The sequence below is a fragment of the Clinocottus analis genome, unplaced genomic scaffold, assembly GCF_023055335.1.
Source record: "Clinocottus analis isolate CAN_PGR_092001 unplaced genomic scaffold, fCliAna1.0.p SCAF_13, whole genome shotgun sequence".
In the NCBI taxonomy this organism is placed as follows: domain Eukaryota; kingdom Metazoa; phylum Chordata; class Actinopteri; order Perciformes; family Cottidae; genus Clinocottus; species Clinocottus analis.
This window is the reverse complement of record NW_027175854.1, coordinates 4,454,316-4,469,562: the sequence shown is the minus strand read 5'-3', so window position 1 is coordinate 4,469,562 and position 15,247 is coordinate 4,454,316. Positions and strand designations below refer to the sequence as shown.

Here is a 15,247-nt window from a genome sequence, read left to right as displayed (position 1 = left end):
CTGCATCCGATCCTCTACTCTACATGATTAAAACATATACAAAATTCACAATTGTTTTGTTTGTTTGGTTTATTTAGCTTAAAACAATTAAACACAAAATACTGCTTCATTTGGAATAAAGCACAGCCCTTTTCTGTTTTATTTCAACACATAATGTCTCTTTTCATTTAAAAAAAAATGTAGTTATTCTTTATTGTTCTACCCTGCAAAATATTGTTCACCATACATGTGCATTTATATTTACACAACATACGGAATTTAAATATTTGGAATTAATATAACGAAAACAATTTTGAATTGCCTACAATAAAAAAAGCAAAGCTTTAAATGATGAGGATAATGGGCAGTACATGCAGTGAGGAGATAACTAGCTACACCATATTTCTTTATACCATTATGCTTATTTTGTTGTGCATTTTGAGGCATCAATATGTGTTCTGCTGGTGGAGACTGAGCTTGAATGTATAACCCAACATATATGTGAAAACACTGTGTAAAAATGTCTATTTATATACCCGAGTACATCCGTAATCACTGCGTTAGTTGTAGTTGTATCTTTCTCGTAGCAAATAAATGGCAATTATATAAATAGCTATAATTAACTTTTTTGGTCATGGCAGCAGCTATATGTGGCTGAGATATCAAACACCAGCAGTTTGACTAAGTTTCTGTCATAACTGTTCCAAAGTGTGTCCACCCTTCTCACGCATATGAAAGTCTTCCTCCACCCTCCCCCTTCTTCAACTAGAAGGCACAAACTTTCACTCTGCAGAGACGCTCTGCTTCTCTGCGCACCCGCCGACTTCTATCCCTGCACCTCTGAAGCCTCGGAGTAAAAGCTGCCAGCCTCTCAATTTGATTCACTTCCTGTAGTCAGACTCCTTCCCAAAAAGTCGAGAGAGGGGGAAACGAGGAAAGGAAGAACTCGTTCTGTTCTAAATGAGGCTCTCCGAGGAGCAGCAAGCAACTCCTCGCCTCTGCGTGTAGCTTCATAACTTCTGCAGTTTGTGTCAGGAGCGGTCAGATCGCCGCGCACAGCAGCGTTTTCAAAGAGAGAGAGCAAGAGCAAAGGAGAGAGAGTGAGAGAGTGAAAGAGAGAGAGAGAGAGAGAGAGAGAGAACATTTTTGCGTTAAAAACAGAGCTGTGCGCCAGTTACACCCGAATCCATGCGCGGGTACGGATGGTACAGGTTTTGACGCCCATCGCCGAGTCTTCTGATTCTACGCACCGAGTTTGGAGACCCTGAACGCTGTGAGACTCCAGGGGTTCATGTACTGGAAAAATGAAGTTTTGTCCCCTCTCTCAGAGGGAAATAATATTCTGTCCGAAGGAATCCCCACCAAGAAGGTACTAACACTTTGGAAACGGCTGAACTTCAACTTTGTGCGTAAAAGGTCCAAATCGGAGACGAGCCCCTCTTATGGTGTGGGCCTTCACTGTTTGCTTTAGACGGAATGAGTTTAAGAATAAGTGATGACGTGCATCAAAATATTTGTCGTAAAACTATGCAATATAGCATCATGTGAAATGGTGTGCATGTACTCAACGGGTTGTCAGTGGATCTAGAACGTGCAGTTCATTTGCAGCCTGTGTGCGTTTTGTTTTGTGTCTCGGTGATGTCACGAGAATCACGGCTTGTGTACTGAGATCAGCTGCACGCGCCAGCCGCTGTGAAGAGGCACGCGCCTCTGTGTTATGAATAGCGTGATTTGCGGTCCGCGAGCCTCTCGAGCGCCGCCAGTTCGCCCGAGAAGAATTAGATTTTAATTACAGCCATTAAAAATCAAATTTGCAATTCTTTGGGTGACCCGTTGCCTTTCTCTGATTGACAGTTGAAATTGACACTCCGGGTCCCTCTTATCCATACAGCGGTTCAAGCTATTTGTAATTACAGGTAGTTTTGTTTCCCCCCTCCACTCTCGTGTCCTGGATTGCGAAGAAAATACTATTATTCCGAGAGGCGCGGGTTAAGGGCAGGGAAAAATCAATCCAAATTGAAATAGCTTCATTAAAATCTGCCTTTTGTTGCGGGGGCCCTTTTAGCGCTTTTAACCACTTTATATAGGAGTCGCCTTGAAGAGCGGTGTGCAAATGTCTCCCGAGGATGAGAACCCAGACGTGATGAAGACTTGCCGTTTACTGAACGTTGTGTTGTAGGTGATCTCCACCGAGCATCAGAGTGCACCGGGAGCCTCGCGCTGCAGTGTGGACTCTAAACACGCGCCAATGGTGAGAGCTTCAATGCCAACGTGTTACTGCTTTAATGTCTGAATCATTTGGCTCGTGTGTGGGTTACGCGCGCATTGATATCGACCTATACATCATGAAACTGCCACTGTGTGTGTGTGTGTGTGTGTGTGTGTGAGGGGGGGGGGGGGGGGATTACATGTGTGCCACTGAGCTGTAACTGATGCCCTCTTGCAGTCTCACTCGGACGGAGAATCCCAGCGGTCCAACATGGAGCGGGAGGACACCCGCTCGTCCCCGAGCACTCCGTCCACTCCCTCCGCGTGCTCGCCGGCCTCGACCATCAGCTCGGTTCCGTCCACCGGCGGGAAGAACGTGTGCACCAGCTGCGGGCAGGAGATCGTGGACAGATACTTGCTGAAGGTGAGAAGCCGGCTCTAAAGCGGTGAACGGGCTGCAACACGCCCGCCTGGTCGGAGCACGCAGGGACTATTTTCTTCTGGCGGTGTTTATTTGTTTAGCCTTCTCTTTTTCTTCGCTGGCAGTCACGTTAACAGCGAGTGACTCGTCGCGCAGGAGAAGGGTGCCATGTTGACTCGGCCCTGTTCTGGTTTGGACAGGCCTGCTGTGTTACGCTGTGAACAGAAGGCCTGGACAACTTTAGGGCACTTAATACAACCCAGACATGAATAAATACCGAGAATAAAACATACATATTACACATAATTATACATATCGACCCAAAAAATACTATTATTATAGTATATTTATTTCTTAGTTGTAAAAAATACTAAATACATAGACCCTTTAGCTTGATACAAAACATGGCTCTAAATGATTGCCCTGTTATCTGCCCCGTAATGGGTTCGTCACCCAGATAAAGCGCAGATACAACACGGATGTTTTCATTTGTTTCTCTTTTCCAGCTTCACTGTCAATGCGCCCTGACTTGTCGCGTGCGCCCGCTTCTTATAACCAAAACAGACCTGCCTCACGCGCAAGTGTGTGTGTGTGTTTGTCAGGAAGTGTGAATTGACTTTTGTCTCGTTCTATTAGGATATCATATTTAATACTAGTTTCACATGTTATTGTAAAAGACACTTTTCTTCTGAAAAAACGCATGTTGCTGTAAATAAATACATATGGCCTTGTTGCTAATGTATGAACTAATATTACTGTATATATTATTATTTTATGCAGCATTTTATTTGTTCTAATATTGGTAGTCATATTGTGTTTTTCCTTTTTTTCATTTTTTGTATATTTGCTTATTTCACATGGCCGATACTGTACATAAATGTTTGTCAGCTAATACGTCGTTTTTTATTTATTTAAAATATTATAAAATACTTATAATGAATTATGCCTTGTTAAATACAATCACCATAATGACACAATATTCTAAAATTAAAACGATTGCGTTTGGATTTTAAATTCTCTGACATCTTATTGTGGACTTCAGGGCAGCCTTCATGATCTCTCTCGACAAAAATAATTAGGCCAAATTTGAATAATAATATTTTGGATATTTTTTATTGCTTCAGGAAACGAAATGGCGTTGTTATCGTCCCACTTCCAAAATATACCTATTTGTTTTACAAATGAGTCACTTAATTTCAGCACTTTACTATTAATATTTACTTTTTTTCATTTTGATACATTTCTATCATAATTGCTGTTAAACTAAAATATTACACTCAGTGCCAGAAAATATTATCTAAGGCCTTAACAGGATGCTCAGGGTTTGATATTTCTCAATATTCAGAATTCATGCATTCTACAGAAAATATTACAAAAACGAAAAGTCATTTTACTTAATTATTTAAGTTATAAGCTGAACCCAAAGGTCTTATTATCACAAAAAATCTGTCTGGCACCACCGACTCACTAAAACTCACTTAATATGAGTAAAATTATAATAAACTCCTCACTGAGCATCACTGTAAAATATACAACTTTTATATAAATAATCAGGTGTTTTTTTTAATGTTTTTATAACTTGACGTATTACGAGGCTTCTAGTTGTTCATAACGAGCCTCATGCATGAATGTTGATGGAAATACACGGTGTCAGATACTCAGCGCCAGACGCAGTGGGAGGCATTAATGCAGCGATCCATCATCAGTGTGACATGGATGCTGTCTCTTTTACAGGTGAACAACCTGATCTGGCACGTGCGCTGTCTGGAGTGTTCTGTCTGCAGGACGTCGCTACGTCAGCACAGCAGCTGCTACATCAAAAACAAAGAGATCTTCTGTAAAATGGATTATTTCAGGTAGGGTAAGTTTATGACCGTGTTTTCAAAATACCACGTCTATTGCCAACACACATCTCTCTCTCTCTCTCTCTCTCTCTCTCTCTCTCTCTCTCTCTCTCTCTCTCTCTCTCTCTCTCTCTCTCTCTCTCTCTCTTCCGTTTGAGATGGATGCGGGTTGCCTTGTGTGTTCTTGAAAGACCCCCTTTTTTTTTTTCAAAACGGCTCAGAGTCTGTAACAAAATAATAGTCGAGGTGAACGATCCGCACTTTATTATGGCTATCCGAAGCATAACATGTCCGGTAGCTACAAAGAGAAGAATGCAGACCTCGCAGAATAAAGTATGCGCTTTATCTGATGAACGTACAGCCTCGTGTTGTATGTTCTAGGCTGCGTGTTTCAGGGGGTTATCAACACGTCGTTAATGCACCACGTGCCACGAAGCGCGCGGTGGCTGTTTTATCACTGCGAGAGGGACATGCAAAACACACGGAAATCACCGGAAAGGCCCGTTTGACCGCGCAGCTATCTGACTTTAGTCGGCCCCTATAGGCACATGAACCGCTCAGTGCAGCACAATCTCATAAAGCAGAGAGGAAAACGGCTAAATGATATTATGATTGACTTCTACTGTGCATCGATAGGGCGTCTCGTCAGGCATACAATGTGAACATTTAAGAATGTGTCCCCAACACAATTGTGTTATTCGTTTTCAGAGAAACAAACAAAGCAAACTTAAAATCAAACAACAGCAATAATTATGATTAAATAATAATTATGATTTGTCTTCAGAGTCATGTATAATACATAATAGTATTTTAGCGATCTGTGTCATACTCATATTCTCTGTTTTTATAGACTTTCCTCCACATTTATTTTTAATGTCATGCAAAATGGAATGGAAGTATAGTAAATAAACAAACAGAGATACTAAAACATACAGACAGAGACACAAGCATGCAGGCACTTGGAGTATGCTCTTTGAGAGAGAGAGAGAGAGAGAGAGAGAGAGAGAGAGAGAGAGAGAGAGAGAGAGAGAGAGAGAGAGAGAGAGAGAGAGAGAGAGAGATTATGTAGATTTATTGTAATTCAAGGGTGAATTTACCAGTTGCTTTCATTCAATACATACATTTGTGTTTGTTTAATTCACTTCTTTGAGTGTGTGTGTGGATTCTATGTGTGCTTGTGTCAATCTGTGTGTGTGTGTGTGTGTGTGTGTGTGTGTGTGTGTGTGTGTGTGTGTGTGTGTGTGTGTGGTATCTGAGGTGAAATGGGGTTCACACTTGCAGCATATAAAATTATGTGCTGTAGCCTGCAGCTGGTGGGTATATAGTCTGGACCCACATGCACTGTGCACATCAGTTTGTGTGCACATGTGTGACTGCTTGGAGCTGTGTGTGAGCTTTGGTGTTGGTCTGATTGAAACCTGACACCAAGCCACCGCTCTGAGGTTTATAATCACCAGCAATTAGTCTTCCTCCAGCCCAGACCCTCAGGCCTCCAGACCAGCAATTAGACTGCCCCAAGTGCATGGTCAGCATGTTTCTGTCCTGAATGTAACTTCTATCCAAACTAAAACACACACACACACAGATAAAACAGACATGTGCACACATGGCCACGCGCCTAAATATGAAAACACGATTATGAAACATTTACATATTAGCAAGAATGCACTGCACACATTGCCTCCATTTACAACTCTGAAAAACTTGCACACACTGACACACATTTATACGCCGACACACACACACACACACACACACACACACACACACACACACACACACACACACACACACACACACACGCAAATACACACCGAGAAGTCGGTTTATTTATATATGTCCAGCAGCTGCCAATCATTTTGATAATTTCTTTCACAAAATGGAGATTTTTGTGTTTGCTCTGCCACGTCCTAATAACATTTTACCTGACCCGTTCCCATTTAAATGCTCCTTCCCCATTAAGCCCTCTCGTCCTGGACGCCGCACACTGGACTCTCTGCCAGTATTTAACATGCAGAGAGGATTTCAAATGTGTCAGCACATGAAAATGATTGAGTAATGAGTGGTGCAGGTGTCCTGATATAAAATACAGTTATTAAAAAGCATGCTTTAACATAGAGGTGATACATGTGCCATTACATTACTGTATATTACATGTGCAGGCACACTCAATGTCTTCATTGCACACATTGGACATTTGCATTTGCTGTGCAGCTCTTAAACACACTCAATTCAACGATGGCTCTGAGGGAGAAGCTGTTTTTGAGCCTTAAAGTGCAGGTTTTTAACAGCATTTCGGATTTTTTTGCTTTCACCTGTGCTCACAATGGAGAATCACAAGGGAGAGAGAAATAAACGATGGAGGCCTGAATTGTAGTAGCCTTGCTTAGCTGAGTAGACTCCAGTGAAATTCATTTCAATTCCATGTAGTTAAGATTATTTTGTTCAAATAGACAACGCAATTTGTTTGTAGACTCTGTTTAAATCAGGGTTTTTAGTTTGACAAAGTCCTTTTTTACATTTTAACTTCCCGGGTTGTGTCGTTACTGCTCTCTGCACTTTTAAGCCAGTATAGCCATTTATTTGTTTATTTTGATAAATGGTGTAAAATACAGGTTTTTATGCACAGCTTACTGTAAACGTTTCAAACATCAAAATTTCCAAACACCGTTTTGATTCAATTTGATTCTTATCAGTGGTATAACTTTGTGATGAGAGACAGATAAGAAGGTCAAACAAAGTCATAATACATTTGATGTAATAGTCAACCAAATGGTAAATATACAAAAGGTCAAACCGTTACACATTTTGCAAATCCTCTCAATATGGTTCCAATCTCTGCAGAACAATCTTCATTTACATAATAATATTTGTAGGTTTACATTAAATGTCCGTGGTCACACTGGAAAACAAGACTTTATTTAGAAATTCTTGCAGCAACATTGAAGCTCTGCGGCAGGACTGCAGGGGCCTGTAGCCGACAATGGTTACCACTGTAAATATAAACTGTAATCTGGGTTTAGGCCAGATTTATACTCGGCTAAACACCACAGTGAGTCCAGATCCTCTGGGCTGAGTTCAAACCTCTGGAGATATTTCCTCATCTGTGTCAGCCTCTCATCTGGCTTTGGACTGACAGCTGCTTTAATGGGGCGTAATAGCAGGAAATCAGAGTGGGTTTCCCTCCATATACGTGCATGTGTGTGTGTGTGTGTGTGTGTGTGTGTGTGTGTGTGTGTGTATGAGGAGGGGGGATGGAGGAGGAAGGTGGTGTGTGTATGTCGGGATAGGGGGCGCACAGAGCCCATGCTGTGCCTCTCAAACCCATGTCAGGCCTCAGGGGCTTGCTCTCTCACACACACTCTCTCTCTCTCTCTCTCTCTCTCTCACACACACACACACACGCAAACCATTTCTTTATCAGCCTCCTCCCCTGACCCCCCTCGCCTCCCTCCGTAGAAACATCATCCTCGTCCGTGAGCTGCGGGCCACACAGGAAGTTGCATTGCTGCACTAATCAGGGGCACCCTGGGATACCGACAGCGTAACCAGAGTCCATGTATGTAGGGAACTCTGTGGGCGAGATGTGTGCATGTATGCATGTGTACGTGTCTCTTTGTGTGTGTGTGTGTGTGTGTGCGCGCGCGTTGTAACAATAATTATTCATCAACCCACTCTGGTTAGCTGATTGGGTCTCCATAGCAACAAAGACGAGTAACCGATAGCGGCTGATTTGAGTTTTGATTGAAAACTGAATTAATTGAAATTATAATAAGACATCTGTCGCGCAGTGCTTCACGTTTAAATGAAGAGAGTCAAAGCAGTGCAATGTTATATTACAAGATTACAAAGAAAACAGTTGTTCACAGTTACTGCAGTCTCCGAGGACGGAGAAGGAGAAGTTCAAGGTTTCTCTCGTGCAGGGTTAATGTGGTAAATATGCCTGAAACTGTTTTAAATCTGTTAAAAGATGTTTTCTGTAGTATTTACATCACTTCCCCATCATAGAATCCCTGAAGGCCAAACAGGAACCTCACGTCCTAAAACCGCAATAACTCTCTCAGGACAAATCTAATAGAGATTATAGTCTTCTCATAGCACATCAGAAATAATCCAAAAAATGTGTACCTCCTCAAGACACTCTTTCAGCAGCAGGTGAATTACTGGGTGGAAAAAAGTAAAGATTAGACGAAAGAAGGGGAGCAAATAGAAGAGGTCTGAGGGTAACGGGAGTTATGCGGTGTAATTTTCCCTTTTGTGAGTAATGCAGGGGGGGCCATGAGGATTGACATCGCTCCAAAATAAACACCAGGTTTTTGGTACAAAGACAAAACGAGATACAAAAAAAAAAAAAAAGACATGGTCGAGGGAGAGAGGGAGGGGTCCGAGGAGAGGAAGATGGAGGAGGAGGAGGGGGTTAAAACATGGGATGATTTGCAGCTTTTCTGGGTTCTGTCTTGGAGCATGAAACTGACAAGCTGTCATGCCGTATTAACCGCAATGTTCCACAATGTTTTCCTCTTTTACTGTAGAAGCAGCCTGGAATTCTCCATAACAATCTGAAATGATACACACAGACACACACACACACACACTCACACACTCACACACACACACAGTACAGTAAGCCATGGAGTTGATTTGTCTCCGGAATGGCTTTATTGGGTTGTAAGAGGTTTGTTGGTTAAGTTGCACATATCTGTGACAACTTAAGCTCTCTTTAAGTGCTATACGCCAGCTAATTTTATTTCACGGTCGCCTCAAAGACCCGTGGTCCCACGGCTCTAGCGCTGAACTCAATGGGTTTGTTATAGGGAACGCCGGGGCCTGGTGCTGCAGACGCTTTTTGTTGTTGTTGCATTTTGGACATTGTGGCGTTAACTGATAGTGATAATACAAACTAGGACGGCGAGCACATGCGGAATGAGACAGAAAAGAGGAGGGATCGTCAGACGGGAGGCATTTCATGATTACCGATAAATATTCTCCACCATAATACAAGCAGAAAAATGTAACTTCTGGCCACCGAGCTCATATACACGAGGAGGGGTACGGGTTTGTGGGATGTCAGGGCTATAGTATGCTTTCATCCCAGATAGAGTGGACTTGAGTGCACTGATACACTGCCAAACCCACTCACTTGGCAACCCTCGTGCTCTCCGTCCCCCTGCTCTCTCCCTCTCTCTCCGCCATCGACGCTGTCTACTTTGCTATTTCCCTCAGCCACTTACGTCCCCTCTCTCCATGTCTATTCTTTTCATCATGCCCCTCAGCAGTCCTTGCCTCCGCCATACCTTTCAACTATCGACAGCTCTTTGAATTTGGCTCATGTTCGGGGATGCGGTGCTGTGTACGTTCTGCTCTGCCGACACCAGGCAGCGGAAACGTGAAACATGTCGCAGGAAACGTGCAAAAAACGTTGACTCAGCCACCGTCTCTGACGATCTGTGTCGGCGCCCGTTTGACAAAACAATCCCATCATTATGGAAATGTTCCTAATTTGAGCAGAAACCAGTTCGCCGTTGTGCTTCTTGCCCCCAGTTTTACCCCCGCGGCGGCGCTTCCTCGCAGGCTGCTTACAAATCCTGCCTCCTTCACCAGATTTGGCAGCTGCTGACCCGAACAATGGCTCTTAACCTAACCGTGACATCTCAAATGTAAAGCGTTTCATACCCATTAAACCCAACATTGTGTTCTTAAATGAGGGGGTTAATGTCTTTTGGTTGTGGTGTAAAACAGGAAATGTATATAATATTTCAGTTGTATTAAAGTGGAGTTTTTTGGATACTCCTCAGTGCAGCTGCTCAGTTGAAGGAGAATAGTGATATATTGTTGGTATTTTCCACAATTCCCATTCAAAGACCCAAAGTAACTGTGTAGCCGAAGCCTGGTGTATCTTATTCCTCTCTGCCACAGAGCTACATTGTTGTAATATAACTATTATAAACACATTAATGGTCACATGATACGATGACCATAGGCACTGCTGTCACTGAGTCAGTTCCACACAATCCTGCTGCTGTGAATACTAATGTGCAGCCGAAAATAGTCCATCAAATGCATTGTTCACTATTGTTTGGAAAAAGTGTTTTCTAAAAAAAATACAGTGCTCAGTGGTTTTAGAACTGTTTAGCCTTTTAAAAAAAACCTTTGTCTTTGTGACCCATTTAAAATGATTTACATCGTGGGAGTGAATGGGAACGAGAGTGCCACACACAGGGCAGCGAAGTCATATTAACTGTGAGAGGGACTCATGCATGTCTTTGTCTTTATCCTCTTTCACCTTCATATTACACTCATTCTGTCCACATTTATAAATACTTATTTTAGACATTCATATCTTGTTTTCAGCTAATTTAGGAATAGTCTTAAAGCATTTGCTGACTAACCCTGATCCCTGCACACAGCCTCTCTCTTTCCATAACGTTCTGTCCATTTATCTTTCGTCCATTCAGTACAGTAAGTCAGGTGGTTTAGGTTTATATGCCGCCTGACCTCACTGTTGCTATCAGTTACAGCGGGGCGATCGAGAGTGATGTCATACAAGTCTCTCTTCATCTTCCACTGTGTGCAAAACCACCGTGATTTACATGTGTGTTGCTCTGTTCCCCGGTGTGTGTGTGTGTGTGTGTGTGTACATGTCAGGGCCTTCATGCATCATACAGGAAATTGCAGGTGTTGGTTTGTTTGCATTCAAGGCTCAGCCTGCCGCCGCAGTAAGGAGTCCTTTCTGACGGCTACATCCTCCTCTAAAGTTTCTTCTTTAAACCCCTTGAGCTCTGCCAAAACTTCAACTTCAGCTCTCACAAAATAATCAGAAAGAAAAGGACATCTTTGCATGTTTATGTCATTATGTTTAATACATGTACGATCTCAAAATGGCTTTAAGATTACACTTAAAAGATGATCTACCAAAGCAGTTTTTCTCTACCGAAATGTTGCTTTTAACCAATCAATGGAGCACTAATTCCTCACTCTGTTTCTCCTCCTCTGCCTCTGTTCTCTTTCTCTCTCCCTCACAGTAGGTTTGGTACTAAGTGTGCCCGCTGTGGGCGGCAGATATACGCCAGCGACTGGGTGCGACGTGCCCGGGGAAACGCTTACCACTTGGCTTGTTTTGCGTGCTACTCGTGTAAGAGGCAGTTGTCCACGGGAGAGGAGTTCGGCCTGGTGGAGGACAAGGTCCTGTGTAGGATCCACTACGACACCATGGTGGAGAACCTCAAACGAGCGGCTGAGAGTGGTGAGTAGCAGGCTCCGGCGAATGGTTTCTCTGCGGCTGTCCAGATGTTTGCTCAAGGGTCCTCCCAACCAGAGGTTATCTGAATTTGTAAGCCAAATGAAGGCTGCATGAATATGAAATATGTACAGCTTCTCATTTCTCAAATCATTGATCATTTAATATGTCTGGCCTGCTTCTTCACAAGAGCTCAAGAGGTCCGCTTATGTGGTTCAAACACATCTCCTGGGACGATCTTGGCCATTTCAAGTTCTTATTGAACCCATTTGTCTGTCGTCTCACATGTCTGCCGTTGTTCTTTTTTTTTTTCAGGTAATGGTATCACATTAGAAGGAGCCGTTCCTACAGAACAAGACAGCCAGCCCAAACCGTCCAAAAGGGCACGGACATCCTTCACTGCAGAGCAGCTACAGGTCAGACACACAATCTCAACCTAAAGTCAGTGTGTTTTTTACACAATTTGAAGCGTATTTTGTAAATGCGCAGGACTCTGAAATACACATTAACCCTAAATCCAATGTGTTATGATCTCTGTAATCATCAAATGTCAGCAGCGTTTGATTTTATGCTAATTGTGTTACTCAATATGCAGATCATGCAAGCTCAGTTTGCCCAAGATAACAATCCAGACGCCCAGACGCTACAGAAACTAGCCGACATGACAGGCCTCAGCAGGAGAGTTATACAGGTCGGTACTGAGATATTCAGTTTCCTCTGTTTAATTCATTTCCGTATATCACGGCACATATAACTTGATCCATACGATTCATAACATAAGGAAAGATGAGATTATGTTTAGATGACAGTAAAATGTTCATGTATAGTACATTCATAATAAATAATATACTCTCAATGTTTTGTCTGTGCTTTATGATTCTTAAAATTGTACTTTTGTAAAAAAAAAAATCAACATATTTGTTTTTTAAGAATATAGCTACATGATGTCTGGTTACATTGCGTCTTCATAGGTGTGGTTTCAAAACTGCAGAGCAAGACACAAAAAGCACACGCCCCAGCACGGTGGGGCGCCCCCAGGTCACCTCCAGTCCAGGATACCCTCGTCTCTGCCCGATGAGCTGCATTACTCCCCCTTTGGAAGTCCTGAGCGGGCGCGCATGGTGGCCCTTCACGGGTACATCGACAGTGAGTTGTACTTTGTGCAGTCAAATAAAGCGTTATGCTTTTATAGGTACTTTTAAAGCAGTATATTCTTTTTTTTCCACTATTTAAAAAGGATTTTTCTGTTTTTTTTTGTGTGTGTGCTTTCCAGGTCATCCCTTCTCCATGCTGACCTCACAGGGTCTCCCTCACCAGGCCATGTCGCTGCCCCAGCTCCCTCTCAGCCGCTAGCGCTCCACCACTACGACCCTTCCGACCCCCAAACCTCCGGATCCTCACCCTTGATCTCCATCACTGCAGTCTGTGACCCTAAACCTGGAGGTCACGCAGGAGTCAGATTGGAGAAAAGACACATCTTACAGGAGCCTTGCCCAGGAGAGAGGAATGGAAGAACGGGGAAAAACTAAGACACATCCGTCCTTATGTTATTTTTCTTCCCGAGGACAGGAATATCCCACCTGCAGCCACTGATGACTGACTGTATTTTACACCACGTAGAGGACCCATTTTGCTTCATATGTACAGCATCCTCCACTCCACCCATTCATCCTCAACTTGATAGAGGAAGTTTCAAAGCGATGAAACTGACCAAGGAAGCTGGAGGGAAGCCTTCTGAGGGATGTCAGAATACTGAAGATAAACAAAGAGGGGGAAACGTAAAGGGGGACTGTCATGTGGGCCCGCGGGCCCGTCACACACAGTAGACCACATTAGAGGTAAGACCCCTCACTTCTCTCTCAGAAACCATGAAGGAAACATATGTAAATGAAATACGTTGGCTGTTGGAATATTTTCTTTCGGATTGACAAAGTGACTGTGTGACATCTCAAAAAACAAAAACTTCCTCGTTACAAAGGATGAAACATTCTGTGCCTTATCGTTTCAATTGTTACTACTTAACAGCACTGAATCGGCTTGTTGAAAATTCAGACTGTAATTTGTCTCAAAACAAAGATTTGAATGTTTTTTTAAATTATATTGTGTTCAACAAATTAGGAGAATTGTAAATCTGCCAGTGGTAGAAAATCTGCATATTGACTGTAAATCACAAAGGAAAATCCCAATGCACAGTGTCTGGAATTGTGTTATTAAATTAAAGAAGAAAACATATTTTAGGCAATCATGTCACATGACAGAGAAACAAAAGGAAGTCTGAGATGAGCATACTAGTCAAACTACAAAATCTGTTGCATATTTTCATATTTCCAAACAATTGTATTGTCACTAATTTATCATTTCAAATGTTGCTTGTTCACTTTGTGTGTGTCTCTCGCACAAAGAGGGAAATGGAGTGTTGGTGTCATGGTACAATATGGACAATATGAACAGACTGGTTGTACATAGTAAGACGTGTGTGTGTGTGTGTGCGTGTGTGTGTGCGAGTGTGTCTGTGTGTGTCTGTGTGTGTATTGGCAGGGGTAGAGAGTGTGCATCTGTATTTTAGTGCCATGGCCATTGTGTGAAGAACAGGATCCAACAAGACCTCAATGTCTTTGTATTTATTGAGATGGTAAATCCCTGTAAAGCACTTTTTTTCCCTCTGAAATTGTTTTGTTTTGTTAAAAAACATTAAATGAAATTCAACAAAAAAGTTTATTTGATAGACTGTGCTTCATAAATGTTTTGTGTACTAAAATGCAATAAAATAGAATGTGATATTTTTGTGGTTATGAATCATTTGTGAAGATAAATTAATGAAGCAAAGATACTTTTGACATGTGTGGGACAAAGTAAAGGAGGTCTGGCACCAAGATTAAATTAGGCTTAACTGGATAGGATTTTTCAACTGACAAACATACAAATTAAACAAATAAATATGAAGTAATTGTATTTTCTGTTGTGTTATTATGTTTCTTTGGTTGTGGGCGATTATGTTTCTGCCTATTTTGTGGATACCAGTAGATATGTTCACTCTAGTGTGGAAGTGTGTGTCTGTGATTTTTTTGTGTGCCATTTGCCATGAAGCAGAAAGGATGCATCATGGGAAATGTTCTGTTTGTGAAAATAACTGCTGCGTTTTAAATACTCGACGTCTTATTCATAATATTTATGTCCTCACAGTTGATGGTTGAAGGCCTGTTAACGTTGCCTGCTCATTGCCAATACGTATCATTTGTAATTTGTTTGGGAGACAATGGTCACATTCTGCTAATCTCAAACATTCCATATTTATCAAAATGTGACATTGACTATTGAACTTTTTATTGATGACATACTGCAGCATGAAGCCTAAATATATAAAATACTTTTGTATATTATTTATATCTGTGCATAGAGCCACCCATTGTCAGGAGTTGAATGTGCAATAGATATAATACAAAAATCTTTTGACCCTGAGGAAAGTGATAGTCAGTATAAATGCTTCTTAGTGATGACATCAGATGATATTAATATCACTGTAGTATGTTTGCACAACCAATAATTTATCAAAACAAC

At 42.1% G+C, this 15,247-nt stretch overlaps 1 protein-coding gene across 1 annotated transcript; it reads left to right on the top strand.

Annotated features, from left to right (window-relative positions):
* The first annotated feature begins 1,099 nt into the window (after positions 1-1,099).
* lhx6a (LIM homeobox 6a) lies at positions 1,100-14,430 on the top strand. The gene is made up of 9 exons (XM_068574219.1): positions 1,100-1,348; positions 2,159-2,230; positions 2,426-2,611; positions 4,343-4,464; positions 11,475-11,695; positions 12,005-12,105; positions 12,285-12,380; positions 12,661-12,835; positions 12,963-14,430. The coding sequence occupies exons 1-9, from the start codon at positions 1,271-1,273 to the stop codon at positions 13,040-13,042; spliced, it is 1,131 nt and encodes a 376-aa protein (XP_068430320.1). The 5' UTR covers positions 1,100-1,270; the 3' UTR covers positions 13,043-14,430.
* The last annotated feature ends 817 nt before the right edge of the window (positions 14,431-15,247 follow it).